Source organism: Pteronotus mesoamericanus, unplaced genomic scaffold, assembly GCF_021234165.1.
Source record: "Pteronotus mesoamericanus isolate MK-2021 breed Mesoamerican mustached bat unplaced genomic scaffold, CSHL_Meso_final contig_73, whole genome shotgun sequence".
In the NCBI taxonomy this organism is placed as follows: domain Eukaryota; kingdom Metazoa; phylum Chordata; class Mammalia; order Chiroptera; family Mormoopidae; genus Pteronotus; species Pteronotus mesoamericanus.
This window is the reverse complement of record NW_026555245.1, coordinates 6,366,387-6,389,427: the sequence shown is the minus strand read 5'-3', so window position 1 is coordinate 6,389,427 and position 23,041 is coordinate 6,366,387. Positions and strand designations below refer to the sequence as shown.

Below are 23,041 nucleotides of genomic sequence, written 5' to 3'. Positions count from 1 at the left end.
GTTTTCTGGTATTTCACACCCCTCCACCACCCCATGGCTCCTAAGGCCAACTTAACTTCTCTATTAGGACAGTTTCCAGCCACACAAAGTCCAAGGTCAGAGTCCTTTTGCACAATTATTTCTTGGTTCCCCACCTATTAACACGAAAGCTATTTCCCCCAGCAAATACACTGATTGCATCTTAAAGGTGTACTACACAGGGCCAAAAGGCAGAAGGGCTGTAGGGAAATTGGCCTTCCTATTTCAGTACCAATCTCCCTTTCAGGTGCCCCGCTAAAAAACAAAGTACCGTAACACCATATGATTGTGGATCACCTAATATAACCATACCAAAAGCATAAAGGGCAAGTCTAGGAGGAAATGTTACATTATAAACACCTGTTAGGATGGAATTCCTAAAATGTACTTGGAGAAAATTCCTCCTCCACGTTATCAGTTTAAAACAGGGTTGGTAGCTAAAAAAAGGCCCAGCTCCCTAACAAACTCTTTAATTTTTCCAGAGTTTAAGTTTTCCAGAATTATTCATTTATCCATTAAGGGGGTGAGGGTGCAAAAGCACTATGTAAGATATTCAACAAACAGATATTACAAAACATTTACTTGTGGTATCATATAAGTGGGTACAATATGGGTATTTGCTGTATATTTTTCTCCTTTTCTATATATTTGAAATTCTTAGTAAGAAAATGTTTGGAGGGCGAAGGGACTATGTAAAGACTGTGAGTAAATAATCAATGAGTATAATCATTACTATTAAGAAACAAGCCACGTTGAATGCCTTGGGCGAACCTTGTAATTCAACTTATCCATAAAGCTATCAGGGCTGTGGTCCTCCTTAGGAAATAAGCAGTGGCTCCAGGGATAGTAACTGATGCACACACTCAATCCACATGCCTTACCAACATGCTGCTTCCTTTTTCTCTTTTTTACTACAAACCCAGATCTATTACTATAATTAAACTCCCCATTAAGAAGCCTCAGTGGATATTCTGACTATAAATCATTTATCCAAAAGGAAAGCAACTGAGCAAACATGATAAGATTGTTAGAATCAGAGTTCATTCTGAATTTTAGCAGAAAGGCCCACACTCTGGATTCATTTTTATTCTGGGTTCCACGGACCTGCTGAAGAATCCTAGCATGTCCACAAACAGCCAGAACTGTTAGGCAAAGCTACTGCGTATGATCTTTTTTTGCCAAGCAGCTTTCACCTGATCTTCCTACAGGTTCAGGATCCACTAGCACCCTACAGAAGGAGCATATTAAATACTACTTAACAAGTGCCTACTCCACCTGACTCACTGGGAAGGGTAGATGTAAGTCTCAAACTCAAGCTTTAAGCAGACTGCCACCTACCTAGCTGGAGTAAAAAAAGAGGCACATGAAAAATGTATTACTACAGACATCAGAGCAAAAATAAGTGTTGTGAAAGCCTCCTGTTGGAGCAACCATTTAAGGCATTGAAGAAAACAGGCAGTGTTGTTACTGGAACTGGACCTTGAAGGATATCGAGGAAAACACAAAACACATTTTAGGCATGAAGAAGAGACCCATTTGGCTGGATAAAGGACCTGGAGGGAAAAGGAAGGAGGTGGCCAAGTAAGACTGGCAGGGACACTAATCAGGGGCAGGCACAGACGCTGTGAGTGACAGGCAGAGGCAATTACTGGAGTAGGAAGTCAAAATTAGAAAGAACAGATATACCAAGGAGGTCAAAAGACCCAAGCCCCTGAAGGTGTTTTGCATTCATTATCTTAAAGATGCTCCCTTTCCAGGGCTGCAGTTCCAAGAGTGTTTGAAATGCATGGCTAGTGGTCTGTAGACTGAGCGCACCCTAGGGCCACACAGGACAAGCCAATGTGGTGCACGGAGAATCAGAAATTTATTTTAACCTCTCCATTTAATTTTCCACTTATAATAAAGGTATAAAATATATTAATATGAAAGTATATTTATATAACTTATAAATGTATAAGAAGTCTGGTGATATACTTTCAAGCTTTTTACTGGCAGGCTGCACAAAATACTAGACTAATAATCTGGTTAGATCAGTAATGGTGCTAATATCAAACCTACACTAGTACCAAACATGTGGGAAAAGGGGGTAAACAATGAGCTCACAGATACGACTTTTTGTTTTAAGGCAGGCAAACTGAATTAAACTTAAAAATGATTTAAAAACTGAATTATAGCCCTGGCTGGTGTGGCTCAGCAGACTGAATGCCAGCCTGTGAACAGAAAGGTCGCCACTTCCATCCCCAGTCAGGGCACAGGCCTGGGTTGTAAGCCAAGTCACCATTTGGGGGCATGTGAAGCAGCAAATTGATGTTTCTCTGACAGGTCTATGTTTCTCTCCCTCTCTCTCTCCTTTCCCCTCTCTCTAAAAATAAACAAAATCTTTTTAAAATTTTTTTAAACTGAATTATAAAATAATGAAATATACATTTGTGCAAAATCATGTCATTTTTTAAATTTTTATTTTTTAACTTAAGATTTTATTTATTTTTTTTAGAATGAAGGGAAAGGAGAAAGAGAAAGAAACACCAGGGTGTGAGAGAAGCATCGACTGGTTGCCTCTCGCCCCCCTTCAGCTGGGGACTTAGCTGGCAACCCAAGCATGTGCCCTGACTGGGAACTGAACCTGCGACCTTTGGGCTCACAGGCCAGTGCTCAATCCACTGAGCCACACCAGCCAAGGCAATCACAAATTATTTGATAATACTTTGTTCAACATTTCTTGGAGTTTCATAAAAAGCATTATGGTGAGTGGTCTACCAACTGAGCAATTCCATAATCACCTTAGTTTTGCAAACAATTTTAGAAACCATTTTTTCTTTAAGTGAATGGCAATAAATGAATATATTAATTTATTTTTAAATTATAGTGTAAATTTTTTTCATTTTTCAGGTCAAACCATGCCTCAGAAAATGAGAATATTCTCTCCCACACCTGAGTGCCTACCTACTCTCTACTTAAAACACCAAACCATATACATACGTAAGTCCTATGGCACATTTCTTACTATAGAACTCACCAATCCTATTAGTGAAGACTATGTGGAAGGTGTAAATGTCTGATCTTGTCAAATAAGCTGACAAACCAAAACAGCTATCTAAAATTTAACTGAAATTCAAATACCCAACATTTCACATTGAAGGTACGAGTCCCAAGAATTTCAATTTTAAAATAATCTGAAGCAACAGTAAGCAACAGGGACTGGAGGGAATTGGGTGACTGAATCAATCAAAGCCTTAATAAAGAGAACCCAGTCAGTTTCTTAGTTTCCTCCAATTTAATCCACTTCTGGAAACCACAAAAGTTTAATAATTGAAGAGCAAGGACACAGATCTATGGAAACCTAAAATAGTTCCAAGAGCCAATAACTGAATACACATGTATCTTTAGTTTAACTACCCACAAGATGATTTATTTAAATATTTGATAAGGGAACAGATTTTTTTCCCCCTGTGTTTCTAAATAAACACTATTTGGAGGAACACCTTAAATCCTCTGGCCAAAGACTCTCGTCAACGGATACACACGAGGTTCTGGGTTCCACGGGGGGTGCGGTATGACTCCCCTGTCATGAGATGCACCAAACTTTAGAACCTCCCTTGTCTAAACCCTCATTTTTCAGAAAGGAAAACCAAGGCCCAGGCAACATGTTAATGGCTTGCCCGGTCACTAAACAAAGCCCCTAATTAAAGGACCTCAATAAAGTATTTTACACCAAGGCAGATCCTAAAAATCACAGCAGCTCCCAAAGGGCCCTCCAGCCCACCTCTCCTCAGCCCTCTGACTGAGAACTTGCCTCCCTCGCTTCATCCTACTCCCAACCCTGTCAGGTCCTGGCTTTAAATAATACTTTGTTCCTCTTGGAGTTTTTGGCATCAATTTTGAATTTTAAAAATAGTATTTTTTTAAATCTTACCAAGTTTTTATCCTACTAAGTTTTTAAATATCTCCCTTAAATTCTGTGCCCAAAGCAAGTGTCGCACTCATCTTACCCTAGTCTGCCCTGGACAGAAACCAGCAACTAGCCCAACTGTTGAAGGGGATGGGTAGGTGCCGGTTAAGTAGTAAGGACACACCAGGCTTGCCAATAAAAAACAAAGGCTAATCTTGCAGCTCAGAATTTGGTCTCTCAATACACAGGAAGCTTTATCTCTTTTAACTTATGCTTGTAAAGGGCAGGCCTGGCTAATGAAAATGAAGTTGGGGACCACTCCAATCCTGATGACAGCCACCCTCTTTGTATTACATGATTAACACCTGGTGGAGCTTAACTCTAAGTGCCTACACTCCAGCTAGTCATTTTCCATTAGGAGGACACCGATTTGGGGGCGGGGGGGGGGCACGCGGGAGAATATCTCAAAGTGAGACACTGTAGACAGAGAACGCAATTGGTTAAAAGACAGGTAGAATGGTAAAACTTGCAGACAAATACTAAGATCTTCAGTCACACCTATGGATTTAACCTACAGGTAAATCCCTAACAGTTCCACCTAAACACTTAATAAACTACTAAAGAACAACTTTTTTTTTGAGACACTTTAAAGCACACATCAAAATTGTGAAAGCATTTCTACTCCAAAATTTATATGGTTGGTCTGAGACACTGTGCTTGCTGAAATATTGCATGAAGCCTGGAAACATTAAGCTCTCATCTGGTTTTTCCTCTTTCTCTCTTCCCACCCCATGACCAGACTGTAGAATGCTTTCCTTCCAGAGTCGGTTGGTGCATTTAAATTCATCACCGCCCTGGAAAGCCCCATGTGCTCATTCTGCCTGCTCTTCAGAAGAATACAGGCCCAGTGAGACAGAGACTGATTAAACTCACTGCATCACTAGGTCTCTACCAGGAGTCCTAGCCACAGGTTTCTAATTTTCTTTTATTCTTAGACATTATTTTAACCTATAGATAGTGTTGCCACGTTGATTACAACTTTCCACATATCCACAGGTTGGCCCTCAGAGACCAATCAGTACTGCTAATATTCATAACTTTAGAACATATGCCTAACCCCAGTGTTTCTTGTAAATTGTGAAGTTGGTCAGCACAAACAAAGAACGAGGACAGGCAAGACATGCAGCAACGTAAACTTGGGTCACTACAGAGGCCCAAGGATGATGTTGTCACTGGCTACATCCTCAGAAAAGAAACACTGAATTGAGGACCAGGTGACCCAAACTCAAGCTTCAATAGATGCTCGGCCGCGATAATGACCAGATTCTGAACATGTGCCCACAGCTGCAGGCACATGTAGAGCAAAACACCGACCCCCACTCTACTCCACAGAATGAGGCAAATCACCTTTGAAAACTGGTGAGTGCTGTAAAAATTCAAGCCACTACTGACTCCGGATGGCATGGCTTCATCAGCCTGCTAAAAAGATACACGAGGCTTATAAAAAGATAAATAAGGCTTATATATACCTATAGTACATGCACAATGTTACCAAAAATATCAAATGAAGTAATATGCCACATGACAGATTTAAAAAAAAAAGGCCTTTAAAATTCACACTGTTAAACACAACAGGCACAAACCTCAAAACAACCAGACACAGATTAACCTGCTGGTTTTTATTGTACTCTAACACTTTGATGGTATCAGAATTGCCTCAGTTTTTCATGAGAAGTCTCCACCTCTCTTACATAGAGATGGCCAGAGTTTAAGACTGACCCGGACAGAGATGGACAGGCAGAAATTTATAAAAGTTTCAAGAGAAAAAACACTGTCTTAATGTTATAATAAAAGACTTAAGTATCCCATTACCATCTCTATGCCATCGACTTCTCAGTAACCAGCCACAAATGGGAGCAGAGCAAGTAAGGGGAAGGCTTATCAGGAAGTGTTGACACAATATAAACAGGGACTGTGGGCACCAAACCAAGTAAGGAAACCACAATTATACCATTCTTGATTTGGACGCACTTCCACTTTTTTTTCCCAGACAGAAAAGTCTGGTGAGACTTGACACTGAAATCTCTAAAACTCACTCCAACGAACTTGCTGAAAGGTGGGAAGGGAAAGCAGTAGTCACACTGGAGATAAATCTTAACAGCATTAAAGCTCTCACCGAGGAAAGTTTCTCCATCACTGCATTTTTTCAGTAACAAAGATGTTGTCAGAAATGACAATTTTTTTATGTCCCCTGATGATGCCTTGCTAGCATTTGGTTATAAGCCATAAAGCAGGACTAATTTCAGCCTGTCAGGAGTCTCGCTAATGCCCAGTTTCCCCCTAGAGAGAATTCCTGTCAAATCTAATGAGAGCTCCAAAGGCCCTCTCTACAATATAATGAGCACTTAGGCCATGCTGGTGATCAGGCGGCAAAAAGCATCAATTTGAGCCTGGCTACACCCTGGGGGCCAGACGTCACCAGTTTTAATAAGAATTATGATTACTAGCTGCACCAAATGTCTCCTCAGAACTTATTATTAATGTGTGACATTCAGAAGGATGTTTTTCAAATGTAAGGCCACTTTAAACTGAATTATAGCAATGCTTTGCATACCACTCTAGTTAAGGGTCTGTCAGCATTTACAATATAAACTAAATTTCCGAGGGCTGAATCCCTGCTATGAAGAATATGGCGTCTCTCAGCTTTTCACATTTTTCAAATTACTGAGCCAATTGTGACCAAAAAATGCCTGATGTAGTACAGAAACATTAGAAAATTATTTTCACACCGTGGGGATTCCTGACTCTCCTCTCTCCTTCTTTTTTCTTTCTATGTGATAAAGAAGAGAACATTCCACCATGTAACCCTACAGGAACCCAAAAGAATTACATGCTTCCTTAGCTCCCCCAATAAATCCAGCACCAGTATATATCACACAAAAGTCGCATTCCCTTATAAAAGAGTCAGTAAGGTTACTAAATCCTTCAAGTTTATAAACTTAAGAAAAAGCTTAGTCTCCTCTAACTCTTCCAGAATATTTCTTAACAAAAAAAAAGGTGGGGGGAGGCTTTAGGGTTCGGCAGGTTAGAACTTTTTGACCAAGTTTATTTGCATAATGTATTTAAATGATCATAGATCTTCTAGCCCAATTATGATCAACAAGTTACAAGTGCCTCCATCGGGCACTAGCCATTTAAACACACAAAAACAAAGGCACGAACCCAACACAAGCTAGGCTACCAACTCTGCAAATCAAAATAAAATCAGCATTTTTAAAGGCCCAATTATATTATCAATGAAAGGCCCTGAACTTCACGGTCACTTTCCAAACACATTTGAGAACAGATCTAATGTACAAGATGATAACTTAACATTATGAAACCTATGATGAATTAAAAATCAAAGAGTGCAGAGTTACAAAAGCAGGATTCAACTCTGAAAACACACTTGCTTAATGAAAGTCTTTGAATATAAGGAAGATCTGAAGGCTGAACTAATCAATTTCTCCACTGTGCCCCAGCCGGTCAGCCATGCTCTTTAATTTAATGAAACAAGGGTTTGAGATGAAATAGCACATATACATCAAGTAAGAATTGTATTGTTGCACTTTGAAATGTGTCCAACTGTGCAACTTCATCTGATGATAATTTTTTAAGAGGCAATCGATTTCTAAAAGACTTATTGTACCAGCGTCTTGATGAAAAAGTGAATGTCAGCATATCTCCAGAATACTTACACCCTGCCATTAATGCTTTCTTTGGCAGACAATGACTACTCAATCGAGGGTCCTTTGGGCTGAGCAATCATTTAGCTTTTCTTCTCTTATGAGGTCCTTAGTGCCTTGTTCCAGCTCAATACTCTTTTTATACACCATTATAGTAGCCATAAGTGTGAATTTTATGGGAACTTGCAAACTCATAGTCATAGCTAGAGCTTTCCAGTCACTAATCTTTTCATGCTTTTAAAACCAACAGGACTGAAGCAACTCCCAGCATATGCTGTGGTCAAAAAAGGAGGCTTTTTTTCCATCTCCAAACCTGCACCAACTGAGAAATTTTTCAAGAACATGTATGCTAATAAGCCACTAATCCTGAGTATCACTTTATGCAGCCCCAAAGCATAAAGAAAATTCCAGTTAGTCATATACCTTGTTTAACCTGATTTAAAGATGGGAGTGTCTCACAGGTCCACACTTCTTTCAAACCTGAACAAAGACATTAGCTCTTCTCAACTTCAGCAACTCTACAGAATATCCAGATCTTTCAAGGACAATATATCTATCCAGGTGGAAAGGAAGCTCAAGAGTCTCAATTCCTAAATGCCTAGAAACAAGCTAGTTTACATTTCCAAAGCTCCTCTCATCCATTCATTTATACATTCTGTAACTGTAGAGAAGCAGCCCTTGCTGCAGAATACTACCACCAGTTTGCTGGAAGGGAAACCAAGGCAGAAAAATGGCATACAAACCTCCCACTAGAGGATAAAGCCATTATTAAAAAATCACAACTCATTTGTCATTTCAGCTTGCAATTTAACCAAAGCTTACCTGTTTATGCATTTCTATGTTTAATCCATATGACATTTCATAATACTGTAAAAAAAAAATCAAGCATTTCATTAACTCATGTTTTATAATGCTAAGAACACATATTTGCTCATATTACATGAAAATAATACCTACCATCACATAGTGCCTCTGCATTTCTGTCTTTTCACTTGCCAGTTTCTCACATTCCAATTTAAGGCTACGAAAACAAAACAGGCAACTTAATGTAAACATTATGTCACTTGTTTTAACATCTGCCTCACATATTTGCACTTCAAGTAAAAACATAGACCAATTTGGAAAAGCCATAAACTATCTAGATAAACATCCAAAAACTTTGTCCTTGCATTTAAAGGAGGAAAGAAATTGAGTATTTATGTACAGAGCACTCATTCAGCTACTATCCTTCCTCTTCTTGGTGCATACCTGGTCAGATGACAAGGAAAAATCTGTGGAAACCTCTGATCTACTCAGAAGACTGATTCCTCCTGGTGGTCATCTGTTCACTCCCACTTCCCTGCATCAAAGTTTATTTCTCTGGACTCCACCAAAACCTGGCCTTTGCACAATCTTTATTCTCAGGCATAGGCTGTACTATCTTTGCCAACTCAAACAGTCTCGAGGTTTGAAAACCTCAACTGTAAAGTTACTTCTACAATTGTTGGTCTCTTTTAAAACCTTTGGTTTTTAAATCCCTGCCAAAATATGTCAAGCAGGTACTGCAATAAAGTGGGTTGAAGTCCTCCCTGCTTGGTAAACAGTGTGGGCAGGTATGCCTCAAGCTCTAGAGATTATTATTTTCAAGTAGACAAAAGGTCAATCATCAGAAAGCCTCTGACAAAATAAGAAAATTCACACTCAAGCTCCTGTGTGCTTTTTCTTAAGCGTGACAAAAATAAAAACTGTCATTTGTTATTTCTTAGCTCTAATCAGTTAAGACTTCAGAGAAACAAGAGAAGACACATTTCTGGAAATCCACTACGAATGGGTTGCTTTACAGTTTTCACTTACAAATTTTATGAAGTAGGTCTCATTAAGATAAAAAGACTGAAGCTGAGATGGGTATAAATGTGACTCCAATCCCTCATCCTATCCAAACCAATTCAGAATTAACACTAAAGCAGGGGAGCTTACCCTTACCCACACCCATTCCTCTGCCCTCTGCTCCCCGCCCCCCCATCGCTAACAATGTTGGGCATAACTAAAAGCATCTAGCTTTCAATATCGGACTTTGCCTCAGACCACCCAATTCTCTAGCATGGCAAACAGTGATTTCAACACTGGCTTTGCCTCTCTGAACTCGCACTCCAGGGCTGGGTCATCGACTGAACCAAGGTTTTAGCTCAGCCTGTTGCAAAATAAATAAATGAAGTGCAAATATTGATGGTTCTCATGCAACTCCTAAATACGAGAAAATAGACTCCCTGGAACAGCAGCAAACAGGCAAAAGGGAAACAATGGGAGTGGAAGACAAGAGAAGGGGCTGCCCTGGAAGAGCCAGGAAGGGGGGGGGGGGGTAACGTGAATGACAGGTCTTTACTGTGACTCCACACGCCACCGCCTGGACGCCTGCACTAAGTACAGACGTCGTCGCCGCTTCCACGGGACTGGGAGACGAGCGGCACCCGGCTGCCCGGGCGACCATTCGCTTGGCGCGGCCGGACACGCACCTGTGATACTGAGCCTGCAGGAACTGGAATTCCTCTTTAATGCGGTCCAGGGACTCCGGAATAGTGAACTTGAAGGGCTGGCCTGCAGCCTGATGCGGCGTCTGAGGGTGATCGGCGAGGGGGACCAAGGGTCGGGGATGCGGGCGAATGGATAAACCAGTAAGTCAGAGGACAGAGAGGCGGGTGGGACATAAACGAAAATAAAGTTAGAAGTGGTAGAAAACGAAGTCCTGAACTCGAGTTTGCGCTCTCCCTTAGGGGGGTAGAAAATGGACCCTTCTCCAACCCCCAGCTTCCAGAGATGCTCTGAGCCGCCTCCAGCCTCTAGTAAAGGGTCTTCCCGGCGGCCTTTGAGAACCCGGCCAGATTGACGATAACACCGCCCCCTCCCCCACGGGGGCGATAATGACCCTGGGGACCAGAAGAGAAAAGCAACTCCCAAACGTTCCCAGTTCCCAGAGTCGCCGGGGCCACCTCCAGGCACGCCGGAACGGGGACCTCATTGACATGCAAATAGGCGAGACAAGAAACAAAAGGGGGGGTGCTCTACCCGCCCCGGGGAAGGGGGAGGATGTGGCTGCGTGAGCGAAACCCCAGCCTCTACGGACGCCCCCGCCCTCCCAGTCTAGACTTCAAGTAGGAGGGGGCCCAAAGGAAAAGGGGGAAATTGAGAGTTTAAGCCCACAATCCACTCCAGGAGGCCTGGGCCTCAGACCTCCCAACCTCACACTTCCAGAGAGGGGGGTCCGCCAGAATGTAGCAGCCACCCGCCTCCCTACAGCGACGAAGAAAGTCTCCTCTCCCTCCACCACCCTGCCCCCCGAGCCAGCCGCGCCTCACCGGGTGCCGGCTCTGCGGGAACATCGCTCTGGCGGCGGCCGCGGCTCTGTTCCCGGGTAACTCAATTCTCCGCTCAATTTCCAACTTTAATCCCGCAGAGGAAAATTAAGCCGGGAAGCCAGGCAGAGGCGGGACGCGCTGGGGGCCCACTGGCCACGCACGCAGGCGCGCTCGGAGGGACAGACTGGCCACTCGGCGCCTGGCTGTTCCTGCTCCCGCCGGTGCGGGATCCCGTGTTCAGGGCCACATCACGGGGCACCCCAAGCCCGGCTGCACCAAAAACCTCCTAGGCGACGCGCTGTTCTCCAACCCGCGGGCCTCCACCGCCCGGGTGGTAAGAGGAGGGTGCAGTGATTCCGGCCCGCTACTGTAGGCGATCCCAGTGCGCGGCAACCGTCCCGGGCAAACAAATCCAGACGGTCTGCTTTCCTTTGCTCTTATCCCGGTCCGCCTCCTCTCCGGGTTTTCCCCGCGGCGCCAGCGGCGGGCGAGGTGCAGGTGGTACCGCGCCTCCTCCTAACCCCACACAAACCTGGTGACGTTCGGAGCCGACCCCCCTGGGTCAGGGCAGAGCCTTCGGACGGGCGGTCGCAAGCGCCCGAGAGACTAAAGAGAACGATAAGAGCGGTAGTGGAAGCTACGCGCCCGGCAATCCGCAGCCTCAAGCCCGGCCGAGCAGTTCTGAATGACAGCGAGGCGGGGAATGTGCTGAGGGCTGCTCCGATCGCCCCGTGCGACCGGCACTCGACGTTCTCCGCGATTGCACAAACCTCCCAGGCCCGACCGGGCTACTCTGCGGAGAGCAGTCCCGCGGCCGCCCACTGCTCTTCGAGGCCGGGGCGCATCCGGGCGCGGTGCCCGGTGAGCACTCGCTCCGCACGACCGGCCCGGCCGCTTCGGACCCTTCCTCCGAGCCCTTTCCTCGGTCCTCTCTCCTTCCCTTCGTATGCCTTTCCGGAAAATGCGCTCCAGCCCGCTGCAAAGTTCTCTTACTACCCGGGGTAAGACATCCACGAGATGGTGGCGAGAAAAGCAGGAGTGAGCTCCGCCGGCCCGCTTCCCTCCCGGCCAGCAAACTCCGCCGGCGAGTCCGGAGTAGTCGCGACAGCAGCAGCCGGCAAGGGTATAGTCGCCGCCGGCCGGCGAAGGTCCGGGCTGGTGGCGCGGGCCCCGCCCGGCCGTGAAAGAGTGGGGGTGGTGTAGTCGGCTGCCTGGGGGGCGCGGGGCACAGGGAACCGGGAACCCGCCGGCGCTGCTGCTGCTCCGGCAGCCGCCGCTCCTACCGCTGCCGCCGCCGCCCGCGTCTCTCGCGCCGGTTACATTAACACGCGGTTTCACACTCCGGAGCTAACCAGCGCGGGCCCCGCCCAGCCCCGCGCGGGCCCCGCCCAGCCCCTCGCAGGCGGGGGGCGCGAGCACCCAGCCGGCCGGCGAGGCGACCAGGAAGGTTGGGAGAGGGAGCTGGAGTCCAGTTTCAGCCAATAGCGTGCGTCGTGCCCAACGTGGGACGCAGACGCGACGCCTCTCGGGAGCCTATGGCGAAGCACCAGTGGACGGGCCGCCCGCCCCCTCACTCCCCCTTCTCTTCAACCCCACTCGCTTCCATCTCCGCCGTCTCCCCAGTCTCCCCTCCCATCCCTCCCAACCCTCCTCAGCCAGCCGCGTCCTCCTGGCTCGCTGAGGAACTGTTCCTGGAGGAACGGCGGGACGCCGAAGCCAGCCAATGGGAAGCGGCGAGACGCGGAGATTGGCACGGTGGATGGGAAGGTCGGTGGGAAGGAGAGCGGCGGAGTCGAGCTGTCAATCAAAGTAACGTGGGGCTTGCGAGGGAGCGCGCGGGCGCGCGCGAGCGGGACCGATCCTCAAGCGTGTAGCCGCGGAAGCTGGGGGTACGAGTTTGCAAAAATCCTGCCACTTGTTCACTTTTCCTTTTAATTAAAATCCTGGGAGCTCAGTGAAAGTACATCAGGAATTAACCGCGTAATTTCTTGGCGGTGGGTGGGGGAGGGGTGTAATTTTTTGTTAGTTGAAGCCAAGCGCATCTTTGGGGTACTGGCCCCTTGTTTGAAGCTACTCTCTTGAAAGTGAGGTCATCTTCACAGATTTCTGTGAGGTTTGTTTTTCCATAAGCTGCCTTTTTGCGGATGCACAAGAAGTGGACTGTGCACTTGGTGGAAAATGCATAAATGGGCAAAGTATTGGCTGTCACGTGTACACCAGCCGCGTACGACTAGGCTTTTAATGCCCACGCCCCTTTTGTACCCAAGGTGATAAGATTTGGTTTTTGTCGGAGGATTTGCAACCACTTTGCAAAAAAGTCGGTTTGCCTGCGTTTGGCGGCCAGTGTACCCAAGGTGCGACGAGGGTAAGGCACGCGCGTTCCAGTCGCAAATGCGATGCTTTGCCCCGCGGCTCGAAATCTAGGGTCCTGGTCTTAAAAGTCCCAACTTCGCTGTGTTGGGAGCTAAGGGTATGCTGAGAGTTTTCGGGGCCTCAGCAACACGACCGCGAGTCTGTCTCCAATTCCTGGAAACAAAGGGAGACAATGGGGTAAACCAGCATTGAGACCTGAATAACCAGTCCTGCCCACAGTTTAGGTGATACCCCAGGATTGATCCCTGTAAGCAGCCAAGTGGGAAGCGTTGGGTAAATAACGTGGCTAAAATTATTAAGAAGTGGACTTGACTTGAAAGGGATTTTGAGATTTTCAATAAACGGGTGTACTTTATAAATCTCCAGAGTTTTTTTCCTGTTTCTCTAAATATACCGCATAGCAGAAAACCTTCAATATTGCTGCATTTGTACTTTTGTTTAAAGAACAGTTCAGTGGAGCTATTTCCACATGATTAGTAAGTGAATAATGCTGTTTTAGCCAACTGGTGGTGAATTCTTCCATGAGAAAGACACATTTTTGACAAGCATTTATCTTACATTGCAATGTACTTACCAAGTTTTTAGTATTAATAACCCCGCGGTCCTATTATTCTACTTTCAAGAAACTTATGGGAAGGCACTTATTTAAACAGAAATACATTTTATTTGAAAATTTGCTTTTACAGAGATCTTTTTTCTTGAAATATTAAAAGCATCATTGTAGATGATACATTTTACTGTTGGAGTTTTTAAATATGTATGATATTGATTTATCTATAACTGCATCAATCCCAAATATCAATTATAAATAAAAAATTAAACAAGCAGTTTTAGCCTGTCTTTACTAGACTATGGTAAAGTCTTAAACAAGTTTGGCATTGTGGCTTTGCGGTGTTCTTACTAATTTATTAAGTAGGATTAGGAAGGGGGGTCATATTCATTTTGATAAAATGGAGAATAGGAAGGAAGGAAGCACTGCCTCCCTTTTCTTGGTTAAATTTGGTGATCACCAGGACAGGCTTGCTCCACATACAGGACTTCTTAAAATCATATGATCCATGGGCAACTAAGTTTGTTCTTTGGCAACCTTAGATGCATTGTAATCATCTAGTGATTGGGCCATGTATGCCCGGCTGTGGTCAGTGCATCCCATGATCAGCTCCAGGACATTGTAGAAAGTGCTTGGATGTCACAGATATGCCTGCGTGTGCTGGAACTCCTGGGGCTGCTGAAACTTCTCCCTGACTTAACCAAGTTTGACTTTGATTTACTGACACAGTCTGGTTAATCAAGTTTAAACAGAGAAATTAAAACTCTATATTTTGAGACAGGAACAAAAGTGTTGCTACTTCTACTCCCCTCTTTCCACTCCCTTCGAAATCATTTCTAACGGTGTCTTTAAATGTTCTCTAGTATAGCTATTCAAAGCAAGCATGTCTACTCACTGTATTTCCCAGTTTGTCATGAGTGTAAATTGGAAATTTTCTTTTAACCAGTGTTTTCCTATCAGTAGAGTTTGAAACACCAGGCCTCCTGATTTCCTTATAATGTAGTAACTGGAAAAAAGAAAGAGAAATGATTTTTAAATCAAAAGGCCTTTAATTGCGTGCATAAAGATGGTGGGTTTTCGATGGCTTCTTTCTAGGGCAATGCATCCTCCTTGAGAGAAGGAGAAGGCTGGGCCCCTTCTCAAGGTCATACTTTCTCTCTGATTGTCATGCTGTAATAATTATACTACAAAACTCTCATCAAACTGCATTACAAATGATGGTGTTTAAACAATCAAGTAGCTTTAATCTTATGTTTTAAATAAATAATATATGTGCAGATTGCCTACAGCCTGTTTAAAAGAAAATAGTCCTACTCATGAAATCTATAATTTTGATCTTCTATTTAAAGTCTGTTAAACATAATCTTTACCTTTAACATATTCATAGGTTGATGATGTTTTTACATGAAATAATACTAAGTATTCCGCTTCCATAGGAAAAAGTTGTCTCTGAAAAAAAAAATTCCTTTTTTATCCTCTGCAAATAAAAAAGATTGTTAGATTATTTATTTTCTCACTAATGTATATATGGGTATATTTACATTCATTTGTTGATTATCAAATGTTCAATTCACCAATAGCATAAGTAATTACAAAAACTAGATGCTATATATGTAGCAATAGGAAAAATTACAGTAGCTGGTCATAGAAATGATGCATCTTCTTTTAAATCTGTAATAAAGAATAATTATGTCAATTTTTAAAACATCAGTTTTATCATTTTCTCTCCCTTTTAACTGTGTTATTGTGTATACGTTTTATTTGACCTTTTTTTTTTTTTTAAACTGGGAGTTTCTTAAACCTGTGAATATAGGGTCCAGAAAAAGTTTTCCTAGAATTGCTTTCTAACCTTTCTTCCAACCCTTCTACCAAAGAAAAGAACAGGATGGGCAAGGGGGTGGAGGGGAGAAAGCAGAGAAGAAAAAAATCAGTAGCAGATCCATGCAGCAGTAAAACCTCAAATAAAATCACATCCAAAGAATCTCTTGTGGTTTCACACAATATGGTAAAATTAGAGATTGCAGGAAACCAACTAAATTAAACTGGGAACATTTGAAGAGAAATGAGCAGACTGTATGAAAATGACACATTGACTGACCAGTATGCTTTTTTATCAACAATTTTTTTGTTAAGACGCAGATCAAAGGAACCTGCATATGTTTTCATTTTGTTCTAACTAGAAAATTACATCCAGATGTTTAATAGGCATTCGGTTGGTTTTTCAGCATTGATTAGATATGTTGGTTCTGTTTGCTTACAAGTGTAGCCGGATCATTAGCTAATGCAAAGAAATGTTTGCTGTGAGTTGCTAATTAGGGCTTTTGGAAACCCTCCACGCTCAAGAACAATTTGTACAGTGGCCAGAAGAACTTGTGGGACTGCGGGAAGTTGTTTTCCCTTTTCTGTCAGGGTGGGGAGAAGCAGACGATCCTGTTCCCTAATCTCCCCTTTGCCTACGGGGATTGCGATGCTATCCATGAGGATTGGAGTACAAATAAATTAGGAAGAGACCACACAAGCACTCCCAAACAGAGATAAATGTGCTCTTTCTGGAACAGCCACCACGCTGTCTTTGGGGATGGGGGGAAGCTAACATCTAAAACATTGAACATTAACATGTGGAAGATGCTTGGTGCTAATGTTATCAAATACACAGCCTTTTTAAGTATACTTTAGAGACAGATGGGAAAGCCCTTTATGATAAATGAGTGTACTTGAATTCATTACTGTAGTACTTATAATTAAAAATGTCTCCTTTGCAATTTCAGTACTTTAACAGGGTACAAGGGACTAAGCTTGAGAAGGGAAGGGCTGGGGCTAGTGAAAGGAGTGAGGGAACGGAATTTTGGACTGGAGGATGAGCCTGGGAGGAAATGCAGTGTTTACTTTCACAGCCCACCCATTTGTTTACCTTGTTAAAGCCCCGAAACTTGTAGGAGATTAACCATTCACACAGCATTCAAATAAACTGTTTGAGAATTTGAGGCACCAGGCAGATAAACATCTTGGCTGGCCAATCACGTTTTTTAAAAACAGTTGGCCTGCAGAAGAACACCACCTCTACTGGGGTCAAACTTTTGTTTATTTAAGTCTGTATTTCTAGAGCAGTATCAGGCCAAAATAGCCAGTGTTTATAAGCTATCATAGAAATGCCTTAGTATCATGTTCTTCTACATATATATGCCCCTTCTAAGCCTGTTTACAGCTTGTGCACATGTGTGGCGCACTCCTATATTGTTAAATGTAGATTGATTAATTAGGGATTTTCACAGCAGTAGAATAGATTGATTAATTTTTCTTGAACTATTTCAAGCGGAGAGCCTGTCAGAGTTTTCCAGGTCCACTTAAGTAGATGTCCTCGAAAAGCAAGGGCAGTATTTGGGGAGCAAAATCAGATACTGCCTGGAGCTCAGGCCATAATAATGGGTCTCAATGAAGTTAGCTATCCACTGCCCCCCCAACCCCCCTTAACCAATTCAAAGTCTGATAAAAATTATGATAATGTACTTTTTTATTCTTTCAGTTGAGCAGTTACCTCAAAAGAGGCTGAAGGGCATTTGGTAGACAAAAGAAAAAAGTAGTTGAAGGAAGCACCTTTGATTCTCCTTCCTACATATTCGCATAACAAGAGCAGACTTTAGCCCCTTGCTGCTCTTTGCCTTGACCCACCTTGTTATAGGCCCTTGACTTGTTAGGAAATCAACATTAAACTGAGACATGTTTCCTTTTATCTTAAAACCTTTAGCTTTGGCAGTATCATTTAAATAACTTTCTTCATGAAGCTCACAATTTCTTTGAAGGGTTAAAGTTTGAGTTTAGCTAATCTGTGATCTCTTTGTGTTCTTGGTTGAAGGCAAGTGAGCTCTGGGGATGGAAAAGGGGCTAGAGGCCAAGTAAATATTCCAGATTCCACTATGGATTCTAGAATGGCGGCAAGTCTAGGCCTAGACGAACAAGTCAAATGACATAAATACAGACTGTTAGGGCTAGAAGGCAAGTAAATATTCCAGATACCTCCATGAATTCTAGAATGGCAAGTTGAGGCCTAAATGAACAAGTCAAATGACATAAATATAGAACGTTAGGACATTCCGCAAGACAACTGTCCTGGTCTGTTTAAAAAGTCACTGTCAGGAGGCGGAGAGAAATCGGGAGGACAATTCCCTAAAAACAAAGACATGATGAAAAGGCAGTTTATTGGCTCTTGGTTCAAAAAAACACCCCCAGCAATTATGAAAGACATTCTTGGGCAATTTTAATGTGGACTGAATCTCAGGTAATATGGAATTATTGTTAATTTTTTTTGATGCGAGAATATCATGGTTATGTAGGAGGATGTTATTCTGAGAAGATGCATGGTGAAACATTCAACTTCAAATGATGCCAGCAACTACAATTAATAAGTGGGTGTGGAGTAAAAGAAAGCAAATTAAGCAAAAACTACAGTTACAGAATTTAGGGATAAAGTTTGTAGTTACTCATTTTACTATTGTTTAAACTTTTCTATATGCTTGAATTTTTTCACGATAAAAAGTTTGGGGAAATAATTTTAGGTTTACTTTCTACACCTTTTTCTTCATATGTTAAATGGAAATTCCTTTTGGAGTTAAACAATTGACTTAACAATGTTTATAGTTTTTAAAAGTACCAAAAAAAGTGATTTTATTTTTGGACATAGAAAAGCTGTTGTATTAATAACCAAAGTATTACCCAGATTTTTTTAGCTCTGGATCTTTAACTTACTTTATTATTTATGCTGTTTTATTTTTGTTTGTTTTTTTCCTGCAATCTCAAATATCCATTAGTTATCAATTAATGTAAAATGGAAACCTGTAAACAAATTAGGGCATTACATTAGCAATCCTTTAATGAATCATTTTGTGGACCATCAAACTCAGCTATCACCAGAAAATCCATTAAATAGGCTGTTTATATGTTAAGAATAAGGTAATAGCAAATAAATTTTAATTTCTTAATTTCCATTATAAATAGTAACTCTGTTAGCCTTTCCATCACTTGGGCCTAGAGTGAAATTTATAAATGTGATTTGGAAATTTCCTTAATATTTTGAAATATAATACTGAAACTGATTATTTCCATATACAAAGCTTTAAATATTAATTTTGCAAAGAAATGAAAACACTGAATCTTGGGCGATGATGTTATGCTCATCTGGAATCACAGGAGTACATGGTTATGATATGCTAATAAATAGCTTTCTAGAGAAGTCCTGAAAAGTGACAAGGCTTAATCTGAGAGGTGATAGTTGGAATATGGCATTCATGACTTTTTTCTTTAATGATAACTATTTAGCTTTTTTTTTTTTTTTGCTTTTCCTATCACCGTTATGTTTACTAAAAGGAAAAACTTCTGTGTCAATGGTAAACAGATTCTAGTTTTCATGTGAACAGCTTAAATCCACAACTTCCAATGAAAAACTTGCCTTAAAGAAAGACAAACACGAAAATACAAGGAAACCAAGACTTTTCAAACAGTGACTAATCAGTCTGTCCAATATTTCCAGCCACCATCCACATAAGCAATGATTATGTAAAATGGAAACGTTAAAAATAACTGCATCACCATGACAGAAAAAGCCCCACAGGGACAGTTACCATTCTGGTTTCTCCTATTGGCAGCCTGCACACTTCAGCAGAACTGGCAAGCTACAATTGACACTTGAAAAAGTGTTACAAAACACTGACAAGTATTAGAGAAATGTTGATTAATGTAAACAGCCCGCCTCAAGAAATACCATTCCTAAGAAAACTGGTTTTCCAATTAACATTTCTTTTCTTTTCTTTTTTTTTAAGATTTTATTTACTTACTTTCACAGAGAGGGGAAGGAAGGGAGAAAGAGATGGAAACATGGATCTCTTAAACACCCCCAACTGGGGGCCTAGCCCAAAACCCAGGCACATGCCCTGGCTGGGAATGGAACTGGTGACCTTTTGGTGACCTTTTAGTTCCACCAGTGCTTGGTTGCTGAACCACACCAGCCAGAGCCCAGTTAGCATTTTTGTAGAAACAGGGATCTTCAGGTAACTCCATAGAAGTTATTTGCCTTTGCTGCATAGAGGGAGAGTGATCATATCTACGTGTTTGATGTCTGAAAATTTAAAAAAAAAAAAACAAAACTTGATAGGCTGAAAAGTCAATGGGCCCTAAAAAGAAAGGAAATCCTACCACTTTACAAACACGGACAAACCTGGAGAACATTATGCTAAATGAAGTAAACCAGAAACAAAAGGGCAAATACTTTGTGATTTCATTTATTTTGAGGTAGCTAGTAGTTAAATTCAGAGATAGAAGGTGGAAAGAATAGAGGTTGCCAGGGGGTAGGGAAAGGAGGAATGGTGATTATTGCTCAATAGGTGCCAAGTGTCAGTTTTGCAAGATGGAAGGGGTCCTGTGGGATGGGTAGTGATGGTGGTACCACAACAATGCGAATGTACTTACTGACACTTAACTGTACGGGTAAAAATGGTTAAAATGAAATATTTTATATTATGTACATGTTACCAAATTTGTTAAGTCAATAGGGGTCTTTTTTTCCCCCTGCCTTGCACCAGTTTTACTGAGAATCTCATCCTTATCATTTCCTGAATTTGTGCATACCTGTTTGCTTATTGAGCAGTTACTGTGTCAGACATGGTTCTAAGTGCCTTACTTGTTTGTTTTACCTCATTTGACCCTCACATTACTTCTATTAGGCAAGTATTGTTATCATTCCTGTTTTACCAACAGGAAACCTGAGGCCTAGTACTTTCTCAGAGTGACAGGTACTGGCACTCCTGAGAGCTCACTAGCAGCCACTATCTAGAGCTGTAAACTTACTTACCCCTCACAGTGCCATTTTTCACTCTGCTGTCACTAGATCACAGCCCTCACTGATTTTCTTGGTTTTGGGGGGTTTTTCTTTTCTTTATTTATTATTAGAGAGGGGAAAGGAGGGAGAGAGGAACAGAAACATCAGTGTGTGGTTGCCTCTCGGGCGTCCCCTACTGGGGACCTGGTCCACAACCCAGCCATGTGCCCTGACTGGGAATCGACCCTTTGGTTCACAGATCATCACTCAACCCACTGAGCCACACCAGCCAGGGCTTGATCTGATAGGAAAACATTTATATGTGTTTTGTCCACAAGCTTGGTAGGATTTCTCGTACTTTTAGCTACTTTTGAGGTGAGGTCAATACTTTAAGAATTTATATATATATCTGTAAATAGAGCTAACAGCTGCCTCGGGCCTCTAGAATTGTGACTGCCCTCAGAGAAATGCAGCCACCTTCACTTGTATACTTTCTGGCAGTACCCAATCCATACCCCAAATTGCAGTTCAGCAAAAAATGATGGGCTTAGTAGCCCACTAAACCAGAGGATTGAGGGAGACTGACTGCAAGTCTTAATTTCATCTAGGACAGCAAAGCAACTGTCCTTATTTACAACTTCACCAATGAAAACATTAAAAAGATAAAAATAAAAGACGGGGGCCCTATATAGTTCTGTGATTAATAATGGTTTGCGATGTCTTGGTAATAGTAGACATGTACCCAGGGTCCTGATACTATGTTTGGAAACATTCCACTTGTTGAATGTCAAGGAATTTGTTTCTAGCCTCCAAAACCTTCTTGAGAATCAATGGCTTTCAAGTATCTTTAACTGTGAACCATTCTGAGAAACACATTTTTAAAATCTCAGTCCGGTTCTCTCTCTCTTTCACATACACACACAGGTCACATCCACAGGTTGCAACACATAATATAAAAGTACTGCTTTAAATTATGCTGTATTAGTTAGGATTCTCCAGAGAAACAGAACCAACAGAAGATATACATAGAGAGATTTATTATCATTCATTGCAGGAGTTGGCTCACATGGTTATGGAGGCCATGAAGTCCCACAATCTGCCATCTGCAGACTGGAGAACCAGGAAAGCCAGTGGTATAATTCAGTCCAAGTCCAAGGAGCCACTTGTATAAGGCCCAGAGTGGTGTGAAGTCAGGGAAATCAGGAGGTTGATGCCCCAGCTCAAGAAAAGAGTTTGCTCCTCTCCCCTTGTTTTTTTTTTGTTGTTGTTGTTGTTCCATTTGGATGGGAGGTGGGGGAGGGAATGGGTTGGATGACCCCCACCCACCCTGGTGGGGGTGACCTTTCCCCAGTGTGCTGAATCAAATGCTAACCTCCAGAAACACCCTCACAGACACACCCAGAAATGTTTTACCAGCTCTCTGGGCATCCCTAAGCCCAGTCAAGTTGACACATAAAGTGACCCATTACAACTATAAGTTTTTCAATTTGAATATTAACACCTCCAGTTTATGCTAAATTATTAACCCCAAAACCGTTTTCATGAAAAATGGCAACACCAGTCTACTCAATAATATTAGGGAGAGATTGTTCTTCCTTTAACAGTTTTTTTGCAGTGATAAATCATAACCCTTGCCTGAAATGAAGTTACAGTCTAAGTTCTAGATCAGTAGGATTCAGAGCTCTTCAGAGAATTTCCTGAATAATTATTTGTCACTTCTTCCTGTGAGGTCCCTTTTCTGCCTTCCCCGCCCCCACCACCACCACCCCTCTCAGCATCCCCATCCCATCTCCCACATCCCATGGCATCTCTCATTCATTTCCAGGGCCCACTCAAGCCTAGAGGGATATAATGAAAAGAGCACCAGGCTCAGAGACAAAGGGTCCTGGAGTGGAATTTCTGTTTTACTATATGACATTGGGCCAACCACTTCTCTCTGGGACTCAGTTGACTCACCTGTGAAATCCAGATAATAGCACAAGTCTCTCAAGGTGGTAGCCTGAACTGAAAAAGATTAGCTGAGATGACATAGTATCGTACTTAACACAATGGTTGGCCCTGACAGCCTCGTTCTCTTTACATGTTTTGCCTGGGGCTTGAGGAAGGCCCTGCCTTAGGTTATCAGGAGCTGAGGAAGTACCACCCCAGCTCCTGTGCATCCTGGAAAATCAGACTAGATTACAGCGGGATTCCAAAAGGCTGTTCTGTCCAGGCCCAATACTCAGGCCCAGGAAATACATCACCATGGTGTTTCTCTGTGGCAGGATGAATAGATCTCACAGGACGGCCGAGCCACTGACTTTGAATGAATGCCATACCACCCCATGCCCATTCATAGGCTGTTTG

The 23,041-nt window shown here is 42.6% G+C and overlaps 1 protein-coding gene across 5 annotated transcripts in view; it reads right to left on the bottom strand.

Moving 5' to 3' along the window:
• The window catches only part of TLE1 (TLE family member 1, transcriptional corepressor), an 82,600-nt gene extending 71,496 nt beyond the window's left edge, over positions 1–11,104 (bottom strand). For all 5 annotated transcript variants that reach the window (XM_054582989.1, XM_054582994.1, XM_054582991.1 and 2 more), the window contains exons 1-4: positions 10,965–11,104; positions 10,125–10,225; positions 8,590–8,653; positions 8,455–8,499 (exon numbers count right to left, since the gene is read on the bottom strand). In XM_054582989.1, the coding sequence (XP_054438964.1) occupies positions 8,455–8,499; positions 8,590–8,653; positions 10,125–10,225; positions 10,965–10,988 (234 nt within the window). In that variant the 5' untranslated portion in view covers positions 10,989–11,104. The remainder of the gene's footprint in view (positions 1–8,454; positions 8,500–8,589; positions 8,654–10,124; positions 10,226–10,964) is intronic.
• Positions 11,105–23,041: the final 11,937 nt, after the last annotated feature.